Source organism: Strongylocentrotus purpuratus, unplaced genomic scaffold (assembly GCF_000002235.5).
Source record: "Strongylocentrotus purpuratus isolate Spur 01 unplaced genomic scaffold, Spur_5.0 spur5_scaffold_12, whole genome shotgun sequence".
Classification (NCBI taxonomy): domain Eukaryota; kingdom Metazoa; phylum Echinodermata; class Echinoidea; order Camarodonta; family Strongylocentrotidae; genus Strongylocentrotus; species Strongylocentrotus purpuratus.
The window spans coordinates 27,597,538-27,621,631 of record NW_022145597.1 but is presented as its reverse complement, the minus strand read 5'-3'; the positions used below and the strand labels follow the sequence as shown (position 1 = coordinate 27,621,631).

Sequence of the window (24,094 nt, the reverse complement as noted above, 5' to 3'; positions counted from 1 at the left end):
TGGTAGGCCAATGGTAGCTGATAGTGAATGGTAGGCCAATGGTGGATGTTGAATGGTAGGCCAATCTACCATTCACCATCCACCATTGGCCTACCATGCCAATGGTGAATGGTAGGTTAATGTTACAAAATTTGCATATTTCATATTTAAATTTCAATGGTGTAAGTAGTACCATTCATCTACCATTGGTTATTATGCAAATGAGCGTCCAAACAATTATTATTAGGTTGAATGGTATTTTACTGGTAAATGAATGGTGCCCATTCAAGCGTAGCGAGCGTAATCTCAATGGTATCCGAATGGTATTTAAATGGTGTTTGTGAATGGTATCTGTAGGCCTAAGGTATTTTCAGTGGTATTTCCGAATGGTATACCATTGGTATACCATTGAACATTTTTGTTTGTAAGGGCAGCTTCATTAATAATTGTTAATTGTTTACGATCAGATAAAAAATAACTTAATACAACTTCTAATACCGTAATCAGTGGCGTACGCAGGATTTTTTCAAGGGGTGTTTTTTTTTTTTAAATCGGACCAAACATTTCGCAACGACTCAGCCAGCCGCTGAATAAGCGGGGGGGGGGGGGGGGGGGGGGGGGGGTCGGTAAGGGCACACTTTTTTTTTTGGGGGGGGGGGGTCCCGAAATTTGAAATATTTACCCATCGACGTTCCGTTCCGTGGGGGGGGGGGGCAAACATTTTGCCGAGTTTAGCCAGAACATGAATATTCACGAACGGGCAGACAATACAGCCTTTAGTACGTAACGTATAGTGAATGGGAATGGGCGATGGTCCGTCCAGGAGTTAGAGGTCAGTGGTTTGTGCTGGCAATGTTCACGCGAGCGAAAATGAGACAATCGGAGCAATATGTTTTGATTTGCTTGTTGGAGGCAGTGATCGTCAGAGTACGCTGTCCATGTACCAAGCTGAAGTGGTAGAATCATGTTTAGTTTTGTTCGTCTTCTGTTTACCCATCTTTTTCTTGGAGTCTTGTTGTTGGAATTTAAGACACATGGACAAGTTACTTCTGTAACTAGTGAGTCTCTCATTTTATAACATATTTTTCTCAATTATAATAATGGTTGAGTATCTTGTCAATGTATTGTCATCCATTGAATTTCATGAAGACGCACTTGAATGGTTCATGTCTACATCTTCGTTCATCTCAATCCTCCTTAATTATTAGTTGTCCCTAAGACGCGCAGTTCCTGGGGAATAGAGCTTTTTCTCATTCTGGTCTGTCCCTTTGGAATAAGCTACCACTTAGCATGCGTAGCTTAACTGCCCTCCATGATGACTTCATAGTTGCTCTAAAAACCCATTTCTTTCTTAACAGTGCTGTTTAATTATGACAATAAAAATTGTGGCGTAATAATTTGTGTTGATTTAGTTTACCTTTACTTTTTAAGAAAGTGATATATTTGTGATTGTGATATGTACAGCGCCATGAGCATTAGAGCCTGACGGATACTGGCGCTATATAGATATCCATATTATTATTATTCTGAAGTATGTGCCTATACCTCCCGTATAGGCCTAGTACCCAGCCAGATAAACTTACTATGGTTTAGAGCAATACGACACTACTACCATGCAAGGAGATGAGAGCTTAAGCTCTCATCTCCCTTCTAGTACTATAGTAGCACACTAGAAACCCAAAGAAAACCCTTGAATTTTTTGACCGAAAAATACAGTTGTCATGTTTTTGACTGAAACAAAAAACATTTTTATAATTATAACGCCTTCTAATAAAACAGATTGAAAGCGCTTAAAATTAAATTATTTCAATGGAAAGTTTTTTGATGAAACTTTTTTATGAATTCAAGTTTCAAAGTCCTACAAAATAAATGGTGAATTAAACAATGTTAAGTTAAATTTGTTTCTTAAATGCAAACTTATTTTATGATGATATTCTTTTTCTTCAACTTCTTTGTTAATATTTCACAGGATTAATAAGTTAAGGATGTTTTTCCAAAAACAAACTGTGAAACATATGCATACATGTTGAATATGAGTAAAACAACAACCTGGTAATAGCCAGTCATCTTATATGTTTTAAAGGTAATGCAGCTTTAGGAAAGTTTCAGGACATTTTGAAAATTGGCTGGATAGTGATTCTTTACAATTTTGAAATTTTTGGATGCCCCTGTGGATGTGTTATAAGCACTAGAAAATTTAGCCCCTAAAACACTTCTGCTTTCAAGAAAAATTGAATATAAAAATTTACCGGTGCTCCCGGTAAATTTTGATAAATTTCAAATAGCTTATACAGCCATCCAATTGTAGCTGCGACCATGAAAATCTCAGAATATGCAGTTGTGATTTATAATTTCCAAACGGGAATAGCAAATCGATCGATTTTAGTCAAGAAACATTGTTTTATCAAGCCCAACTCTGAATACATTTAAAAGAAGATACAAACAATTACGTTTTGTGAATAGTATTTTATTAGTTTTTATATATGCAATCATGTGTTAGATGTTAGGTGTTAGTTGTTAGGTGTTAGGTGTTAAAATTGTCGCTAGGGACCAGCCCCACACAAGACTTAATTGTTCTTTCTTGCTGGTTCCACATTCGTATTATATATTTGTATTTTATGTTTGTCTTTCGTTATGTTATTTGTATGTTCTTTACTTATCTGTAAATATCAATGTTATAATCATGTATGTTTTTATATGACGAATGAAATAAAATGAAATGAAATGAAATGAAATGAAAGCTAAATTAAAATATTGACTTTGAGAGGGAGCTATACAACATAAAGACTTCATTATTTACAGTTTCATCACTTCAGACTCGATTTCAACCGCGACAATGATCACTAAATTTGGAGGATCGCATATGCTTCCAATATGTTCATTTGAACCAAATTCATGACCCCATACCAAAACTTTGTATTTTACCTTTAAATGAGACAAAAAACAACAGAAAGTGAGTACCTCATTAATGTCCTCATTATTGTCCTCATATCACTTTGCAAGAAATGTCTGTCGATCAACTATTGGTGAATTGATCATTTCACCAGCCAACAATAAAGCATGAATTTGAACAGATCTGAAAAGGTAGATTTTTACCCACAAAAAGGAATATGTCCATTCTGTCATGAAGGAGCTTTAATACAGATGGTGTAAAGTGTGGAGGGGAGGGTGTCACATGCCCCCCACCCCCACCCCTCTTTGATTTGATTTGATTTATTGGTTTATGCATCTTTTTTCTTTTTTTCATAATACATTTTCATGAACATAATATGGTGTGATACAATATTTTACGTGTATATAATTTTATACAGATAATAAAGGAAATTAAACAAATATGCATTAGATGCAGAAGGGCTACAGAAATAAGCAAAGTAGTTTGACGTGCCCCCAGCCCTCAACTTAGATACAACAATTAAAAATTAAAATTAAAAAGAGTGAAGAAAAGGAAAGGGAAAAGAAGGAGCGTTGGTAATAATATAATAAATCTAATACATCTGCTGATTGAATGCAGGTTCATTTATGGATGGATAAACGATGCTAGGTCATGGACGATGACACATCATTGTTGAATGTACAGTCACTGTACACACGAACATGAATACAGTAGAATTACACACGACAGGATCAACACTTCGACAATAACATGGTTTTAACCGCCTTCTTAAAAGAAAACAATGTCCTAAGGTTTCTTATTACAATGGGCAGAGAGTTCCTGGGGCTCGTTCCTAGAAACCAACGACAAGACAGTCGTAACTTTATCCGCCAACTACGGAGATGTATCTGATCTTCCTAAACCGTTTCACGAAGAGCTTATACTAGATAGATATCTCGTGAGATCGATACTATCGGCGAGAAGAGGAGCCGAGACTTAGCCTTAGTCACAATACCAACAGATTTTTTTTTTTAAAGTAATTTTAGGAAAACTGCAATTATTTAAATGAATGAGGAATAAAAACGAGGGAAAATTAAACTTCAAAATGTGTGTAGATTCTACAATAAAAGTACTTTTAAAATATAGTTGTGAGTATTTCATTACATGACCGGTGAAATAGTTTTGTTCTTGAGATTGCTACCCCCCGGATATTTTCATTAGATAGGTTATAAAAATACACCCTTAAATTATTTTTAGTAAAAAAAAAATGTTTTGAAAGTTTTGTCCAATGTTTTAGGCGTTAGTGTTTTATTTAAATGACAAAACTTCAACATTCCAAAGGTTAAAACACATGTTTGAAACTATTCGTTTTACACATTTGAAGATAGAATTTATCTCGAAAGCAATATGGGTCTGAAAACTAAAGAATACACTTCGAACTATGACTTGCCTGCCGTGGCAGATTACTCATCCTTCGAGGATTCTACAATATGGAAATAAACGCGTATTATCAGTTTATAAAAGTGGAAAGAGCCTTAGATATAAACATGGCATATTTTCAACAAAAAATTCCAATATAAAATACGATATCTCTCTGTTTAAGTGAATGTGTAGTTACATGTAGATCATAGCTGGAGGATTTATTGTCCTTTTTTGCCAGCCATAGTCTGCCCAATAAATGACATGTGATGGCGCTGCCCATCGACTAAAAAGTTATGACAGAGATATGATGGTGTCAGAGGCGTCATAACTATAGTCAGGGTGTTGTCGTTGATCTTGGCAAAGAGGGCTTGGTGAAACACGTAGCGGACAAGTTGCCCACTAACGCTGATTTAGTCAAGAAGTTAGACTTATGACGGTTTCTAGGAACGGGCCCCAGATGTCTGGGCTGGTGTGTCTAATGGATTTGAGAGCCAATGCAGTTTGGGGATTTCTTAAATGTAATTTTTCAGTTTGCCTTGTAGGGTAAGAGTGGATGGTTTTATTCAAATGAAACAATGGGGAAAGTATGAAGTAGTAGACCATTATGTAAGCGAAACATAAAAAGTGTTATTTGTAGAATATTTATATCATCAGCTTTTAGAGTTTTTAGTTTTGAAAACAAGGGATTGGTGTGGTCGGAATAGGAAGAATCAGTACATACACGCACGGCTTTCTTTTGTAATCAGTAAAATGGCGTCAACGTTGCGTTTCGAATTTGCCCATATTATGTTACAATATGAAATAGAAGGCAGTATTAATGAATTATATAACATAAACAAGATATTTGAAGGGACATAATATTTAAATTTACAGAGAATACCAATATGGCAATATTACGTGGAATAGTATTAGAAATATATTGCACATGATTATTCCACCTCAGATTTTTATTGAAAAAAAACACCAAAGAATTTTATGCTACCCTTTTTTCCCAATATGAATTCACCATCCAAAGTAATTTCAATGTCAGGAATATCGTTATTTATTAAAGTATATATAGTTTGTTTTCCTTAAATTAAGAGACAGTTTATTACTTCTAAACCATTTTGATAATTTTTGGTAATTCAGCGTTAATATTTCTTAAAAGGATCTGAAAATCTGGGTAAAAAAGGTAAATAGTATGACCTTATTTGCATAAATTACCGTAATTATGCAAATTAGTGATTTTTTCAAAAAAAATAAATTTACCATAATTTTCTATACACTTCACTTTACATGCGTGCAAATGTTCGCAGCGATCAGCCGTTTCACTGCCGAGATCTTGGGGGGGGGGCCTTAATCCCCCCCCCCCCCCGGCCGTATTAAAACTCAAATAGCCCGGCCTTTTTAGGGTTAAATCATAACAAATATGAATTTTGATAAACTATTCATATTGAAATCAATGATTATGAATATACAATATTAAGAAAATAGTATATTTCTTCAAAGTTCATAAAAGGTAAAGCACGCAATATGATACAAGTTTTTAGGGCGAAAAAGGGATATTAAATTTGATAAACCGATTTGTTCCTTCGAAAGATGACGTGACTTTATAAAGGGTTGATTAATAAGAGAAAAATACCTTGAAAAGAGGATAAACACGATCATCCTCGATTCATGTATCAAAAGAAGCTGACTAATCGCTCGATGACGCTTTCTCCAGACTTTATATACCGATAGTCAAACTTATAAAGGTTGCATAGGGCTTGGTTTGCTAAATTACGTACAGCCTGTAATTACGGTTGGAATCAGCGTTAATTATTATGTCATATTTGTCCTGTCTGTATTACATTAACATAGCCATAAACGTATTGAAACTGATTGCAAGGTCAAGCCAGTAGATATAGAGCAGCGTTTTATTTCACAAGTTTATTCTTATCGTCGCAAAAGTTCTTGTTTATATAATTATCTCTCTTTCTTTTTTCTTTCTTTTTGCTCGTCATAATGTGTAATACGAGGTTGATAATGACTTTGCCTCATTTACCACTGGTAGCCACATCAGGATTAATATTGCTCTTCCTGCGTGCCCTGAATGTATAGCTACCCCAGCATTGACAGGTAGCCATTCGATTCACCTGGGTCGAGAGAGACAAATGTGGGCAAAATACCTTATACAAGGACATGAAGAGCGTTAGCACCTGGACAGAAACGCATTTCTTGTTTGTTAAAGAGTCAAGAGTCTTTAACAATGCAGCTCAATGCTCCATAACACAGATATACTCCGTTTATACCATTTTACAGCGGATGAATTCGGTCTGGTAACGACGCAACAACCGGAAGGAGGCTTTAGATGCAGCGGAAGCGATGTTAGCTATGACCGGGATGATATTTGTGACGGAACAGCCATTTGTCCTCGAGAGGATGACGAATTTCTGTGCAGTAAGTTTTCTTTTTAAGTTTCAATTTTTTATTTTTTTCTTCAATCAAATCCTTGCCAGATCCCCTGGGACATTAAAGATACTACGTATATGTCCCTTTGGCAGCCAACATCAAATTCTGTAGAACTTTGCAGGAATTAAGACTATGTCATATATGTCCTATCTGTGAAATTTAAAAGTTAGCAGTGTCCTAATACTCAAATTATGCAAGGAAACCCGTTTACTTGCTACACTTCACTGTCAGACACTATTGAGTGACTGACTGGCTTTTTTCTTCTTTGGTAATAACATACATAAAATGAGCCGTTAAGGGTACATGAGCATTTGTCTACATCAATAACCCACTCCTTGTAATGGCCAAAATTAAGCTGATTGAATCTTTGCGCAGCATAAAACGTACGACCATTCGGTACAATGGTCTGAAAATCAGACTATTACTTAGTGGGCTCTATAGCTCTTAAGTCGATTCGACAACTAATAGTCGTTATTTTCCCACTTAAAGATATTTTCAAGTCCCTCTTTTTTTAGGGAATTAGTGTTATCTTTCAAATGCCATTGGAATTTAACCTTTAATTGTCCTTGACCTAATGCGTAAGTATCTATACATTTTAACATCCACAGGAGGTTTTGTGAAATCTTGGGAACGCCCAATCCCTAAGAAATAGAAATCATTATTGGGATATGAGCTTCTATAAAAATTTTAACCCCCGTGGACGTTTTGTAAAAATCTTGATAACGTTGTGTGTTTGGTGGATCAGGGGATGTATGTGCTGAATTTTTTTTATCAAAGTGCATGTAAAGAGATATATATATATATTGTGTAGCGTGTGTTTTATTGAGCGAGTGCTCATTAGAGATGATATTACATGTATATTTTACATCTTGAACTGACAGTTTCATACTATTCTTTAAAGAATTTGAACTGGACGAATTGAATAATTTATTTTGCCACACTTAAAAGTGTAAGATAACACACTCTGCGACGAAATTGGAAAGTGAACGGTGAGAACACTTTGACTTTCGACGACTAACGACCTTGGCGCTCCAGTTGCTTCGGTTCAACTAGCGCATGCCGTCTTGTCAAGTCTGTCGCATACGAAGCGTCAATCCCTGACGTATTATTGCGTCAGAGACTTGCGCTTTGACGAACGATGGGAGTCTGGCATTGAGCACAAAGTAAATATAAAAAGATTGGTGCAAGTATCGTATCAAAATAATGGCTCTTCGACTAATTGCCTTCAAAAATTTGATTAGAACAGGTAATAATGCAATGAAAGTGATGCCTCATGTTCAGCGGGCATATAACATAATGGTTTTTTTTTTTTTATACACTTTCACTTTCTGAAATGTTAGATATTTTACGTTTCTTATCGCCGCACCGAATTTCAATTATACATGTACCGTAGATTTTACTGAAAGCAAGAAAATTATTGTGATTGAAATAAAGTCAATGTGGCAAGTTGAAACCTTTGATAAAATCAGTAGATTCTCACAATGTCAAATGAAAAATAATTTAGCATGCATCTGAAAATGATATCACTATCATTGAATTTGCTAATGGATTCTATTTTATAGAAACGGGGGAAATTAAACGTAAGACTAAGAGAGAACTTTCATATTGATCGAGTCTAAGAAAGAAATTCTGAAAGAAAGCATACATTTGTACAGATAATGTGGGGGGGGGGGGGGGGATAACGTATCTTTTAAAAAAAAATTGTTTCCATTATCGACCAATATCTGATAGCCTGGACAATGGAAGCTTCTACCCATTCATCAAAAGAAGGCCTCGTTCTCCTTTCCCCTATTAAAAGCAGAGAGAAGGAACTTTAAAAAAAAACGTATCTTCACAAATTTAAAATCGATTTTAATCATTCACAAGGGACAACTGTCTTGTAAGATGGTGCCCTGGTAATGGAATGGCATTTTTTTTTCTTCTTTTTTTTTTTAAAGAGAAATGGGAGAAAGAAAGATATAGCAATAACTAGCCGGATATATTTCAGAAAAACATGTACTCGTAAATTAGATCATGTGTCATGCACCTCGATTGAGTGCTTCTATTATATCGTCCTTTTTTCTTTCTTTTTTTACATTAATAGCTTCTTTTTTTTCTTTAGAAAAAATAGTAAAAAATCATTGAATACTAAACTTCTAGAAGGTTCTCAAATTTCATTCAAATAGTTTGAAGGATATTATATACTTGTACTTTGGAACATTTAGTGAAGGTTTTGTTTGATTATTTTAAGAATCTATTTCCTTTCCTTAGCAATGGGCAAGATGGCTGGCTGAGAATTGTTTGTGTTCTCAATATATTATTTCTCACAATACATCCTAAATAATTAAGCATATTTGGTACATATTACGGCTGCATCTTTCAATTTTATTCTCAGAATTATAAGGTAAAACTAAATGAGTTGTAAAATAAGCCTTCCAAAACAGGCCTTCCTATGAAAATAATCTCACAAAATTTGTTCAGATTTATCGTCTCGGTTTCAATTAGGCCTAAAATAAAAACTTGTTGTATTGCCCTTTGGGTGCCAAAACATGGGTCGGTCGGTCGGAAAAGTTTTTTTTTTTTTAAACTTTTTTTTTGTCGCCCTCTTTGGGCCGATATTTTTCAGTTTTTAATGTTTATTTCCCCGCCCTCTTTTGGCTGATATATCTCAGTTTTTAATGCTTTAATACAAGTGTTTCAGCGTCATCATTCCATTTATATCTTTTTCACCTCATAATAACGTTGTGTTGATCGAGATGTTTACGCTAGTAGGATTTTGAAACTATAGGGCAGAAGACGAGTGAGAAATTGAGAATGATTTGATTTTATGCATTTATATCCCATTTATCCCAACAAACAATACATATTTTTTTATTCATTAATAATAACAAATCTAAAAAAAGGTTTAAAAAAAAAACTTTTTTAAAATGCCGACCGTAGATTTTCAGATTTTTGGGTCGGTCGTAGCCTTTGAACAAGGCCACATGTCTGATAGACGCCGAGCGACTAAAAAGAGACTAATCGCGAAAGCCCGAGTGAACGACAGAGCGAGAATCACAGCCAGTTAGCCTTTGGTAATCTGGTTTTGATTTCTTATGTTAACCATTGTTTCCGACTGGAATTCTGTACCGAAAATAGTAGCGTCCAATCACCGAACGTATCCTCGCATTACGTACGTCAGCATATAGTATCCATCAGACACACACACACACACGGAGTAAACTGTACGTATAGTACAAACATGGACCTACTAACTATGAACAGACGTTCATAGTTCACACACACACACACACACACGCTGACGTTCGGGCTAAGACCACTGACCTCTACATGGAACGAAAACGAGCCTGGTTCATTTTATATACAGGGAAAGTCCAATTATCTCCCTTATGATTGTTAGCATAAGTCATCAAATGCTTCCTATTTCATTGTAATTTTGCGTTTAAAATATATTTGAATGTGATATTTTGTATCTATCAATTATATGTTCATCTCATAAGCAAAACGTATTTACGTCTTTTACCTTTTTTTTTACATGTTTTGATAATGAACGAATCACGAAGCCAACTGGGGGATGACCGTTCTAATTGGTCAATAAATCCAATGCTATGAATAATTCATGCGGAGCAGTAATATCTACATTGCAAAAGGCCCTCGTGGCGGTCGCGCGTTCACCCCGGGTATCTAGACTCATCTCAGCCGCTTAGCCAGAGTCACGAGGCCTTGTCAAAAAGGCTAGGTCGGTCGCAAAGGGCAAATAACATTTTTTTTTTAATTTTAGGCCTTATGGAAAACCTCGCATTTTTATCTTATGCTATATACCAGTATAGTTTTCCATCAATCGTTTTTAGATTCTACCTTTGAACGACAGAATTGCTGCAATTGTAGTATGCATCGTGCTGGATGAATACATCAACAATAAATTACAAGAAATGTAACTACATGATCCTCTTTTTTTTTTCTTTTTTTTAAATACCAGGGTCTACAGACTTCAACACATGTCAGACACCCAAACGGATGCGCTGCTTCAACACATCGGTTACATGTGTGCAGTTGACATCCATATGTGACGGAAAACCAGACTGTGCTGATCAAAGCGACGAGATATATTGCGGTAGGTCATAAGCTTGATTAAATAAATATAATTTGAAAAGAAACTTTACCAAGAGTTGAACAAACGAATGAATCACTGAAGATGAATAGATAAGTGAAATAATTAATTTATCAATTACCGGTAACAGGGATAAAGAATGATTGAAAATAAGTGAATTAATTAATAAATTGATAGATTTATGAGATAACAAGCTAAGTTAAAAACAAATTATTCAGAATAACGGTAAATACCGTAGATAACTACAGATGTAAATGAGTAAAAGATCAACTGAATAAACGCAAGTTTAAGAAAAAAGATCATAGATAATGAAATTAATAAATCAGTGTTTGAATTGATAAAGGAATAAACGAAAAACTGAACAAATAAGAATATGAGACTGTATTATGAAAGAACATACCGGTACTGTAATTGAATAAATCGATGATATTTCTGTTCTCTATATTTTGCTACAGAGGCAGCAACTTGTGGGAGTACATGCTTGTTTTGTTCAAATGTTGGTGCGTCATGTGACTTGAACGGACCAATCAACAACCTTGGATCTTTGACGCTACCGTCAACAATACGATACTTGTAAGTAAAGACCACGTGGCTCTGATATATTGTCTTTACACTGTAGTCATTTATTTACTTACTTATCTATCTATTCATTTATAATTTGTTTGTATATTTATCCATGGAGCTATAAGAGAGAATTCATCCAGTTCCAATGCTTTAAAGGTATGCCTTGCAGTGTACATATACTAGATACACTTTAAAAAAAATCATGAAATACATGAACATATGCAAAGTATGCAGTATGGATACAAATGTGAACGTAATGGAGTAAAAATTTGTTTACCCACATGTATAACTTTCTGGACATTTATGTACATGATCACAACACATGATTGACATAATGTTTTACGTCCTTATTACGTCGGTATTACGTCTTCACTACGCTGAAACAGGATATGTCCAAAATCTACATCATGCTCTTTAGTGATGCTGCCACCTGTGTTCCGTCTGTTATAGGGTCAAAGGTTATATTTTGGTGGCTGTCTTTTGTGGGCTCTAAATGCCACATTTCTAGACAGATTTCTTTCAAATTTTCTACACAGATGCATTATACTCTAATCTACACACATATTGTTTTGGTGATATGCGGCTCCTAGTCTTGACAATAGTCCGAGCCACTAGTGGCAATCTCTACGTCATCCTTTTGTTTCAGGGAGGGGAGAGGGGATCTTTGGCCCTCCTTCGAACATAAGTACATACCTGCCAACCCTTCGCAATAATCCAGAATATTTTTGATTTTTCTGGATTTTTAGGGCATGAAAATTCAGAATATTCAAATTTTTCAAAATTTTGTGAGTGTGCTAAAACCAAATTAATCTCATTTTGTCATGTGCCGCGATTTGAGAGATCACGTATTACGTCATTGAATTGTTGCATGATCGAGCAGTGAATTTGTATTGCTTTTTGGTACAGATTTACACATCATTCACCCACTTCTACCATCTTTAAACCTCATTTTGGAAGGTTTTATAAGCTGAACGTTGAATTTTATTCAAAGAAATATCTCCTTTAAAATTTTGTGCAGTATTATGAATATAACAGATTCTTATATTTTTGCCGGACTTTCTTATGATTTACGCTTTTTTGCAGGAAACTCACAAACTTATCCGACCTACAGTATGGATTGCCAATCACTCAAGCCGAGTATCCTCTTTTGACAAGACTGTAAGTATATAATGAACGCCTTAATTACTAGCCGTCTTGCACATAGATTTCAAGATTTACTTTGATTAATTGACATACCGATTCTTTGAGCTACACAAACTTCTCTTCTTTTGTGTCCATCATCTGATCTCAAATGTTCTGCCAGGCTTTTGCACACTAGATTTGCTGCCACTAGATCTTCCAGGCAGCATTGGTCATCTAGGAGTGGGTATCTTAATAAGTGTGACATATAGATTGCATGGATGTTCCACTCGCAGTCAATGTCTGTGTTATCAGTGTATCTCCAATTATGCATGTTGTATTTGCGTCGCCCCACCCCTGTGCAAAGCCTATTAAGGGACTTTCACGTCTTCCAGTCAGGTGGCAGCTGTTCCTTGGTCGGGATTGGTAGCTTTTCATGGTGGTGGTTTTCGTAAACGTTTCTCTTCTCACAAGATCACTCTGGTTGAGTGAGGAGGTTGTGACAGTGCTGGCTGGACTCTATGAAGGAAGCTCGATCTTCCTTGACTTCAGGCGGGTATGGGGGCCGGTTGATGGGAGTAAAGGGGATGGCGGGTGTCCTCAAAATGTCTGCTGCGTTCAGTCCTACTTGCAACTGTTCTGTGGATATCGGATGGAGCAATTAATGCCGGCCAGGATGTGCAAGCTGTCCACATTCGTAGGCTTCAGGCAGCCAGTGATGTATATGCAGCTGTCGTTGAGTGCTGCATCAACTTTCTTTGCATAAGATGATTTTTCCCATAAAGGGCAGGCATATTCTGCTGCAGAGTAGCACAGGGCAAGAGCAGTTGTCCTCAGCGTGGAGAAATTGGCACCCCAAGACGAGTTTGCCAGTTTTCGTAGGAGGTTGTTCCTCGTCCCCACTTTACCCTTCACCTGATCACAATTGCTGTTTGTATGAAAGGGTTCGGTCTAGAGTGATTCCAAGGTAGACAGGGTGATTGAAGTGTTTCAAGGAGACATCGTTCCATTTCAGGGATAGCTTTCTCCCAGCATTGTGGTTGCGGAGATGGAACAAGCTAAGCTAACCTGGGTCTTGACAGGGTTCAGATGGTTAATTGTTGTTGTAGTAGTCTGTCAGGTTGTCTAGGGCTGATGAAAGAGTGGCTTCTATCTTGTTTATGCATAGATGAAGCTTCTTGTCCCAGGGTGCATTGACTGGTCGTTGGTATAGACATTAAAAAGCACAGAAGCAAGAACACTGCTCTGATGTAGACAAACTTCTCTATACCGATAGAACATAAAACATGTACTACATAATGAATGTACAGACATCATATTCAAGGAAAGCATTATTAATTTTGAGAGAGAACAAGGCACAAAAAACACCATTATTTATTCAACCCCAAACAGCTGCCTAAGAGTGAATTGTTCTATTTTGTGCATTCTTCTTAACAGAATTTTATCCGGGAATGGTATATCTGCCATCGAGCAAGGTGTGTTCGAAAACATGACATCTTTACGAACTTTGTGAGTATTCATTGTTTAGACTTTATTAAACATTCTTAAGTGTTTTTAAACTGTGATAACAAAGCTTTGTAAAGGTCTTGGTACTGAAATAGAATAAAATGACATGAAAATGAAATTGTAAACAATTCTGAATCAATATAGTTTCTGTTTATCGTTCTTATTTTTCAAAGACAAGGTACATTATAAAACAATAAGATACAATAAATTTTTTTTAAAACAGAGCTAAAAAATATAAACACAATATAAGTACAACAAAGTCATTTACTTTGCTGTGGTTGCAATTATAAACTGATTCGAAGTAATGAAACAAGGCGATTAGCCCTTTCACAATAATAATGCACGGTTTGTGACGAAATAACCATAGCTAATTTTGTTCACTTAAAGAGTTCCCCTCCCCTTGAACCATTTATTATGTCGCATAGCTTTATTAAACAAAAAGATCAGAGATAATAATTTCCATTAAAGAGTTTCTCAATCTCCCGAACCATCCATTGCGTCTAAATTTATTATGGAATGGAATTACTAAAGCCGCTGGAGTAAAGCCTGATTTGTAAATCAATTAATTATATTTTCAATAACGGTCAATATTGGCTGTCAGGCACCAATAATGGCTCGTAAAATGTTAATGAGAGCGCAAAGTAATTAGGATGAACGCAATGGAGTTTTGTCCCATCTTGGAAGGGAGATAAAGAAATGCAATCACTCGCATGGTATTGAAATCTTTTACTTTTATTCATAACAAAGACTTCTATTAAATTTGTAATTTGCCCTTCCAAATTCAAAGACTCAAGGGTTGTTTGTTAGTTTTATTTATTGCAATTCGATAATTAAAAACCTGTTTTAGCCGCAAGGCTGTTTTTCATCAAGTCCGTTGACAAAAGAAGACAGCATTACAAAAATAACATAGTAAATTACAAATTCTTTACAAAGGAAATAAGTACAAATTACAAAAACTAAAACACTTTTTCAATACGAATGGCCCAAACTACCGATGGCATGCTTTTCTGAATGACCGAGACGTTTGTGGTTATCGTTTGGTTAAGAGTTAGTTTGGTGGTGGTAATCGGGTATAGCAGTGTAGTATATCATTGAAACATGTGTCAAAATCAAAATTAATATGTGTTTCAATGAAATGTCCACGAACTTGTCTTTGTTTTGTGAATCAACTCCCTTGTTTTTTTCTTTGTGACACCCTATACACTTTACAATTTTCATTTCTCTTTTGTGCAGAGACCTGTCAAGGAATAAGATAACCACTTTAGCTAGAGGATCTCTCCAAGGCATGACTAGACTTCAGAACTTGTAAGTGAGAATTAGTTTAAACTAATGTCATTTGCAAAGCTTATTCTACATGTATCACTCTCGTAGCATTACCCCGTCTTCAGCAGACCAACCATGATAAGGCCCTCGAGCATTCAAGGAAACTATTCGTACTGGGTACCCATTTACTGCACCTCGTTGGAGATTGATACATGTAGAATAAATTTGCTACATTACGTTTATATCTGTGTTAAATAGCGCAATATCATAATTTCCCTTTGTTGTGGCGTTGGTGCGCATTTGATAGGAATGAATGCATAAACCATTTTCCTGACATTTGAATATTTCTTTTCAATCCAGATTTCTCCATAAGAATGAGATCGGTGTGGTGCACATGGATTATTTTAGCAACTTGAAAAATCTTGTTTGGTTGTAAGTTATTATTTAGTCTGTTATTTTGCTCATTTCATTTTTTCAGACGCGCCTCGGGTTGATAGCAGCGGAGGCAAATTTCCCTTGAGCGTATAAAAACTGCCAGTCCTCTCGTAGCAGTCGATATCTCTATAATGATTGAATTGTATCTTATACATCGATTCATTTATTTTCCAGTTATTTTCTCAAGCATTATGATGTATGTCTATTATCTTTACAATTATTATGACAATTATAATTGTTAAAGAATGATAATTTCTTATTATGCTTAACAATAACTCAGGGAGGAACTAAATTTTCCACTGATCAGAACAAATAATTTGGCATCTTGATATTGAACCTACCTATATCTGCTCTAAAGATACATAGTTTTGAAAGTGACAGGTAGAAAAATAAACGCATTGAAATAGGAAACTAATTATGTCTGTATTATTTTCTTTGCTTTTTTAATAGGTTTTCTTGAACTTCCACTGATAGTGTTCCCCGATATGTTTTGTATTCAGTTTTCTCTAAAGATTTTATTCCTCTATAAATTGTATTTAACGATCAAATAATTTAATGATACCCTTTGATGATACATATCAAAATGATTTTGATTTACAGAGACCTCGGTCATAATAAGTTAAAATCAATAAGTTCGGGAACATTCCAGGATCTGGGAAACATAACGGACCTGTAAGTGTATTTTGATTTGAAAAAGTTTTATTAGAATATTTGTCTTGTCTTAAAATTGTGTTATTAAGAAGCAAAATTTGTGTGCCTTATCTTTTTAAAAAAACCATAAGTTTGTTCCAAAAACATACTTTCCCAGCCAAGAAATCTTGTATCATTGTTCAAAATGCTTGTATAAGTTAAAGTTTGATGATAAGGGTGTACCTCCTTCTTTTAGCCACTCAATAAACTGGCTAAGGGAAAGTTCAGTAATCTTTTTAATTCAATATATTATTTAATTAATCCACTATCGTTGCTTCATTTTTTTCTCTTTTCTTTTTCGTCTCTCCCTCCCTTCCCCTCTTTCCCTCTCTCTCTCTATTTCTCTAGCTATATTTTTTTCTCCTACATAATAATTGACTATGATATAGATTTGTAAGATATTTTGTTTTTGTGATTTTACCTTGCAAAACTCAAAGCATGTTTTTTGTTATGAATACCATTTTAGTTTAATTCAATTCAATTTCCATTTTTGCCATTTCTATTCATTATGTACATTTAATTCTTTTTTAAAAGGATACTTCGGTATAACTCTATCAGCATGATTGAGACTGGGGCATTCAGTGGACTCGACAAAATCATCAGCATGTAAATTATTAGAATCTTACCCGCATTTGTATGCATCGCTTCATCTTTCTTCCAAAATATAAATGAAAATGTCAGTCGTAAAATCGACGACAACATTTTACCGCACAATTTTAAGGGGCGCCTCTGCCATAAAAATTTGATAATGCCCTTCGTCGTTTGTATTTATTACGTTCATAATAATTACGCTCATAATGATTAACTTCATAAAGAACTACCGGTACTATGAGTCACCTGCTCAGGAAGGTCATAACATTGTATGAGACATTTTTCCCTGATATATAAACGTATACATTATAAATGAATATAATAAAAACTAATTTTTTATGTATGTAGATTGTAAAATCTATATTCAATCATTTTAATTCACTATTAATTTATACACAAATATTTACTGTATACCTACGCTAATTATTTTGTTTGTTTAATTACTTCATTTAATTCTTTTTAGCTGACTGAAGTAGATTCATGGTGTAAAGCAGTCTCGTTTTTTCTTAATGGCAGATCTTTTACGTACAATAAGCTAACCGAACTCCGTAAAGGAATGCTCGATGGACTTTCGAATGTGAGATGGATGTAAGTTTAATTTATTTTTTTAGAATCTCAAGCTCATGCCAAATTTTCCCCCCAATATATATGAGTTTTACCATCTCTTCCTTTATCCCTAATGAACTTCAGACTTTTTTCTTCAACCTTTAAAGCAATGAGCGTATCATAGTGTTCGTGGTATGCATTTATATTAGGTAGAGCACCCCCAAAATATGAATAGATCACACATGTTTAAATTTGATTTTGAATAAAAGATTTCATTGAATGCTTTATTTTGCTACTATAATTGTCAAAATCGGGTAAGCAGTTCTTGAGGAAAAAAACAAAACAAATATTGATTACTCACCGGAAAAACCTGCCATACAATGGACAAAAAAGGTAAAAATTACATTTTTCTAATTTAACGTGACTTTTTTAAAAAGAAATAGATTGCAAAAAAGCCAATTTGTTTGCATTTTCTGAGTGAAGTCAGAATCAATCACCATACTTGTCATGTTTTAAAGAGAAGGTTGAGTTCTGGGAAGAGGTGAAAAATAATTTGTGAGCGTTATCATTGGTATTATGCAAATGTGGAAGAACATCAGATAAACCATGTTCCCTGAAAAGCATGGCTCTTCAAATGCTTTCATATTCTAAATGTGGCATGTAATATCATAAAAATCGGGACAGATTTTTTTCATCACGTGTTCGTGTAGTCCCATATACATCTTTCTGTGTACAGTGCTTGTAACTTTTACCAAGACTTGACAAAAATTCTTATCATTTCGATGATTCCAGAACCTTGCAATACACACAAATATATGCCAGATGATCAACTTTTTCTGATCGATTCCACACGGTTTCTTTCACAATGCAATCGCATGACCAGAGCTCAACTTCATCTTTAAGACACAGAGTTGTCAAAAATGCAAATTTGTTCAAATTTACACATCGATCTGCAGGTGCAGAAATATCCAAAATTATTATGGATTAGGAATTAGTAAAAGGCTTGAGAAAAACTGATTATATATTTGGATGTTTAAGATAATCAGAGAAGGAATTATTAGAAGTTGTGTTATTTGAATCTTGTAAATTCTTACCAATGTTAACAAAGAAATAAATTAGCCATATCTTCATTCTCAGTTATAACTACATTGTTAACTACAATTCGTCGCTGTTTTCACGAAGTGACGGTAGTGAAAAAAAATTGCATTCACTTTGCGTTACGATTTTCCTCACTACCGTCACTTCGTGAAAACAATTATTGAATCAATTTGATTTTTTTTCCTTCTTTTTACCTTTTAAGAGACTATTTATTTATTTCCAGGTGATTACATTTTATTTTATTGAACTCTTTTAGCCTGTCATAATTATCTTTAAAATTACAAAATTTAAAGTTTACAAAAATCACCTTTACCTTTAAATCTCAGAATCAGAAAAATATACTCCCATATAATCCAGCAAAATCTGAAACCCAATCTGGTATTTTTGAATTACACAAAAGGGGGGTTAATCTTACTTGTCAGATATTATTCTGAAATCTACTGTACCCCTGCCCTGTCGATAACGGACCAAATTATCTAATTATTTTTTTATATTTTTTTTATCATATCCAACATAATTATCACAATAATTGTGATAATTATTATCAGTATTATTAGTACCGGTATGAGTTTTAGTTTGGTTATTGATATTTTTATCATTATTATGATATTATTATAATCATTTTTATATGTAGTAGTGTTAGTAGTAGTAGTATCGTTATTATTTTTATTATTGTTATTGTCTTTATGTTTTCTTCAGATCATTCCGACGTAACCCATTGTCGTATATTGAGCCTGGCACTTTTGACCACACAACTAAAATCGCAAACTTGTAAGTAAAAAGCGAGAGATAGTCTATTATTAGTCTAAACATATCTCAAATGCACGGCCGAGAGTTTGTTGGCTGTTTTTATAGGTTTACGGGAAGTGCTTTCACCTGAAACCAGGGCCTTCTTTCATAAAACTTCATATCAATAACAAACGCTAAATTTGTATGATGAATTTGCTCCAGCCAATCAAATGCAATGATTTCAGTCGCTTATAACAGTCATTGTATTTATGAAACAGGGTCCTGGACCCCGTCTTATAAAGAGTTGCGATTGATCCAAATCAATCGCAAGTTTACAGTTTCATATCTCTTATGTACATAGTTGCGATTGATATCAATCATGAATAAGTTGTAATTAATCGTCACTGTTTATAAGACGGGGCCCTAAATTCTAAAGAATATTATCATGATAATTATGCTCATCACCACTTTCTCCTGATACCTGAACTCGACCTTCTCATAAATTGTTCCATACTAACCAATCAAACTCTAGTCTTATGTGGAACCATAACAAATGTCATATCCTTATTTTGTCGAAACCGAAGTTGTTTAATTTCTCTTTTCTTGAAGGATCACAATTAATAGTTCACTTTTAGCACATTTTGTGATATGAATCACCATCTTTCTTGCAGCTCATAAAGGTGCAGTTTCACTTTACTGTGACATTTCATAATCTTTTGATTTACATCATTACGAAAGCTCTCGTTAAAACTATACCCTACCCTGCGGCTAAAACAGGATTTTGTCACTACATATACTGGTATTTATTTAAAAAACACAGAAAAACAGGGAAAAAAGAAGAAAAAAAGAAACAAACTGACGAATAGTCTTAATCGCATGAATCTCGTATTATTTATCTACCGGTATTACTATTGTCATTGTTGTACGTATTTTTATATTACTTCAAGAGTGTTGGAGGAGGTTCAGCTTAACCATCTTGAACCAGACATGTTCAGGGGAATCGAGAATATCCAATATCTGTAAGTTCTATCTTCTTCTTAACCTTTTATTTGCTTTTAGCACATTTTGGCACATTCGCTGGCATGCAAAAAAGTGCTAGTAGGAACGAAAAAAATAGGCACTAAAATACTATGCTATCAAAGGATGTGATTGGCATTCAAATAAATACAAAAAACAATATGCTGGTTTCATACGAGATGTCATTTAGATTTACTCGCTGCGATTCGTTTGTTCGCAGTATGTCACTATCACAAGGCGCTTCAAAGACTACACACTCGTTGATCGATGGCGAAATAACGACCCGTTTACAGCAGGCTTGCAAATAAACTTGTAGGCAACAAATTGAACCATTTTTGTTTCATCCCCAGCTCGACGGATGACTACCGTCTCTGCTGTCTCTTTGACAGTGCCGATCAATGCTCACAAGCTGCGATGTCATCGCTAGACTCCTGCACTAGACTCATGCCTAACAACGTCCTGCGAATCGCCATGTGGCTGCTTGGGTTCGGTGCCCTCTTCGGCAACACCATGGTTATTTTCATCCGATGCCGCAAGAAGCGATCGAACACGAGAAATCATGTGCAGGTTTTCTTCATCTCGAACTTAGCCATCGCTGATTGGTTCATGGGTATTTTCATGATCATTATAGCATCAGCCGATACCTATTACGGGAAATACTACTTCCTCAAAGCGCCGCACTGGAGAAGTTCGGGTCTCTGCAGGTTTGCAGGTGTCCTTGCCATCCTGTCAAGTGAGAGCTCTGTGTTCTTTTTGACGATCATCACCGTCGATCGATTCCTGAGTGTCGTGTTCCCGTTCAGCAGATTCAAATTCCACTCCGAGTCGGCGCGCCTTTGTGTCGGCATCACATGGGTCATCACAATCATCCTCAGCCTGGGGCCCGTGGTGATTGGCTCATTCGTGACTGGGTTCTATTGGTTATCCGACGTCTGCATCGGTCTGCCGCTGAGCGTAGAATCAACAGGGACGAGAACTCTAGTCTTCGATCGCAGCTCGGGCATCTCTATCTTTGAGTCCAGCAATGACGGAAGCCTCCAGCCATCTTGGATTTATTCCATAGTACTTTTCTTGGGTATCAACCTCAACTGCTTCTTATTCATCCTCATCTGTTACATCATCATCTTCGTCCAGGTGAGGAGGTCGGCAAAAAACATCGGGAAGGACCGCAACAGGGGATCACCGCACGACCAGGAGGTGAGGATGGCCTTCAAGATGGCCGTCATCGTCGGCACCGATTTCTTGTGCTGGATGCCAGTCATCATCATGGGGATCCTCTCCCAGGCCAGGCTAGTCGAGCTCCCCGTCTCTCTCTACGCCTGGTCGGCCGTCTTCATCTTGCCCATCAACTCTACCTTGAATCCTTATCTCTACACGTTCACGGAGTTCATCGGTCAGAAGAAGAAGAGGGCTAATGCGAGTCAGAAGTCAATGAAGACAATCAGTACAGTGGTTGCAAGTAGAAGGAGCAAACACAACACCAAATTATAGAACTTTTTTCTCATGCCTCTGGTTGCTCTCACCATTGGTCTCTCAATTATGATCTTTAGGTTTTACCATGATTTGTACGTCCCTTGAGGAACTAGTGGAATGAACGGCCTGCCATAGTTAAGTCCAACTTAAAGTCGATCTTAGTCTTTGTGAAATACTCCCCATGCCAGGACAGGTGTACTGTGGTTTAGTGGATATGTCGTCGGACTGACGATCACAGGATTCGCGGTTCAAGTCCCACCAAGGCAACTAATGTCCTTTGACATTACATTAATATACATTTGCCACTCATCACCCAGGTGTTAAATGGCTACAGGCAGGGGGGAATTCCTTGAATAACGTAAGCACTGATAGGTTACTTGAGTAAGTAGTCAATAATTTCAGTTGATATTAGACCACTGAGACCACTTTGTCAGTAAAAGGATAAGGTGTATAACCTGATGCACTCTCTCAGTAGAGCAATGGAGTGGAAATCCACTCTTTAAGAAATGATAATTGGGGATCACTTTGTTTTTAGTTGAAAAAGTCAATAAGCCTATTTTGTAATGTAACCAAATGTATGCATATACCTTTATGAGGCGCATTGATACGAATTGAATCAAGGCACTTGTTTATAAATTTGGTTACATTACAAAAATGGCCTATTCATATTATTTTGGAATCCATTCCAAATTACTGGTTCGAATAACATGTATGAGGGTAGATTCCACTGCTTTTGAGCGTGGATTTTTTTTTACTTAAAGCTTATTAACACTAGTGTGGCTAAGAGGGATTAGACCACACATTGAGGTCACTGACAGGTGACTATCTCATCAACTCAGCTCTCAAATGACATAAGAAATAGAGGATCATGGGGGACCAACAGGCACCAATTGGGGAAGTTTTCTATATAGAGGGAGCAAGTAGCTACAAGTAGGACAGTGGGACTTTAAAACTGCTTACATCTAGAAAATACATGTATATTATGTATAGGTCTCGATATTTCAATGAATAAAGGTATTTTATATGGTATGTTTGTTTTATGTGGAATAATTGCACCAGATACAACATTTTATAGGAATGTTGATTCGCTACATTATGCTTTTAGACTTGTGATAATGATACTCATTACATGCCTTCGAAAAGTTCGAATGCTTAAAATCAATATTTTATAGTGCTATTTCAAGAATTGTCAAAACATTGCGATGTCTTACTGTGATGAGTTACTAATTATTGAAACTAGTCAAATCACTTTTTGTCAATATTTCATGTTTTTTAATAGGTGTTATACGATTATATGTTCTCATTAATTTCTTCATAATCATTCAGTGGTATTAACTGTATTTTCAAAGTAGTGTTTTTGACCAATTTGTTATAGTGCTCAATGTGTTATACTTTATCACGATCGTCCGTTTTCTTAATGACAATTCATCAACAATATTTTATTTCCTTTTTTAGAACTGATGCACACATTAAAATAGGAACTCAAGCTTTTACATGGTTAAAGCATCAGCTGACGCTATAACAACTTTTAACAAATCTTTTTCTAAATTAATATTCTAATGATCGATGGAACAGACACATTTTCCTGCATTCACAGGTCACATAATCATAAACATAATAAAAAAGCAATCCGGTGAAAATATTGTCTGCTCCATATAAAGAAGTAAAGATTGCGCATTATAGTATACATTTTAGTATGGTTCCTTCAGAGCAATCCAACTATGACAAATGAAAGTTTCTCAATGTTATTGGCGTTCACAATAGCATTACTCATCAGATTTTCTCCAGTGTTACTCTTTTTTTCCTTCTGATTTTTCACCTGAGGCAAACTTATAATTGTGTGAAATCCTTATTAAAGATAAGAGTTGATTTCAGGAAAAGTTAAAAGACAAATTGTAAGCTTTTATGTTATTATTATATGCTGGTGCAGAAGATATTAGAAAATTTTCCCCTGAAAAAATACGTAGCTGAAGTGTTTGGACAAAACGTTCATGCCACATCATGTAGTCCCATATAGTATTTTTTAGTATTGTTCATGTGACCCTGGTGACCTTCAGTGGAACTGGGTCAATTTCTTATTTTTGATTTTTCCAAAACCTCTCAGCATACACCAATCTATATTTGCTAAAAACAATCTGTTATCTGTTTTAAAAAAATAGTTTTTATTTGTACATGCTTTTTCTGAATATGTTTATTAATTTTGTTAACTATCAGTCTATCATTATGTGTAATATCATTATGACTGTGCTAAATGTATTTGTAAACTGCAT

The 24,094-nt window shown here is 35.4% G+C and overlaps 1 protein-coding gene across 3 annotated transcripts; it reads left to right on the top strand.

Annotated features, from left to right (window-relative positions):
* The first annotated feature begins 866 nt into the window (after positions 1–866).
* On the top strand, positions 867–22,546 carry LOC585385 (G-protein coupled receptor GRL101). 3 transcript variants are annotated; one of them, XM_785216.4, is made up of 14 exons: positions 869–1,037; positions 6,554–6,691; positions 10,662–10,796; positions 11,249–11,366; positions 12,441–12,515; positions 13,914–13,985; positions 15,216–15,287; positions 15,606–15,677; positions 16,281–16,352; positions 16,905–16,976; positions 17,478–17,549; positions 19,305–19,376; positions 20,282–20,353; positions 20,702–22,546. In XM_785216.4, exons 1-14 carry the CDS (start codon positions 944–946, stop codon positions 21,840–21,842), a joined length of 2,277 nt encoding a protein of 758 aa, XP_790309.3. In that variant the 5' UTR covers positions 869–943; the 3' UTR covers positions 21,843–22,546. The 3 variants fall into 3 exon arrangements, with proteins under 3 accessions (XP_030838140.1, XP_790309.3, XP_003727746.2); XM_030982280.1 differs by lacking the exon at positions 20,282–20,353 and having other exon boundaries at positions 867–1,037; XM_003727698.3 differs by lacking the exon at positions 16,905–16,976 and having other exon boundaries at positions 20,702–22,545.
* Positions 22,547–24,094: the final 1,548 nt, after the last annotated feature.

What these genes read in the sequence shown, in the direction of transcription:
- LOC585385 (XM_785216.4), top strand. Translation starts at nt 944, where the DNA reads ATGTTTAGTTTTGTTCGTCTTCTGTTTACCCATCTTTTTCTTGGAGTC. An exon ending in AAGCGACGAGATATATTGCG is followed by an intron (nt 10,797 to 11,248) that starts GTAGGTCATAAG and finishes ATTTTGCTACAG; the next exon opens with AGGCAGCAACTTGTGGGAGT. An exon ending in ATGACATCTTTACGAACTTT is followed by an intron (nt 13,986 to 15,215) that starts GTGAGTATTCAT and finishes TCTTTTGTGCAG; the next exon opens with AGACCTGTCAAGGAATAAGA.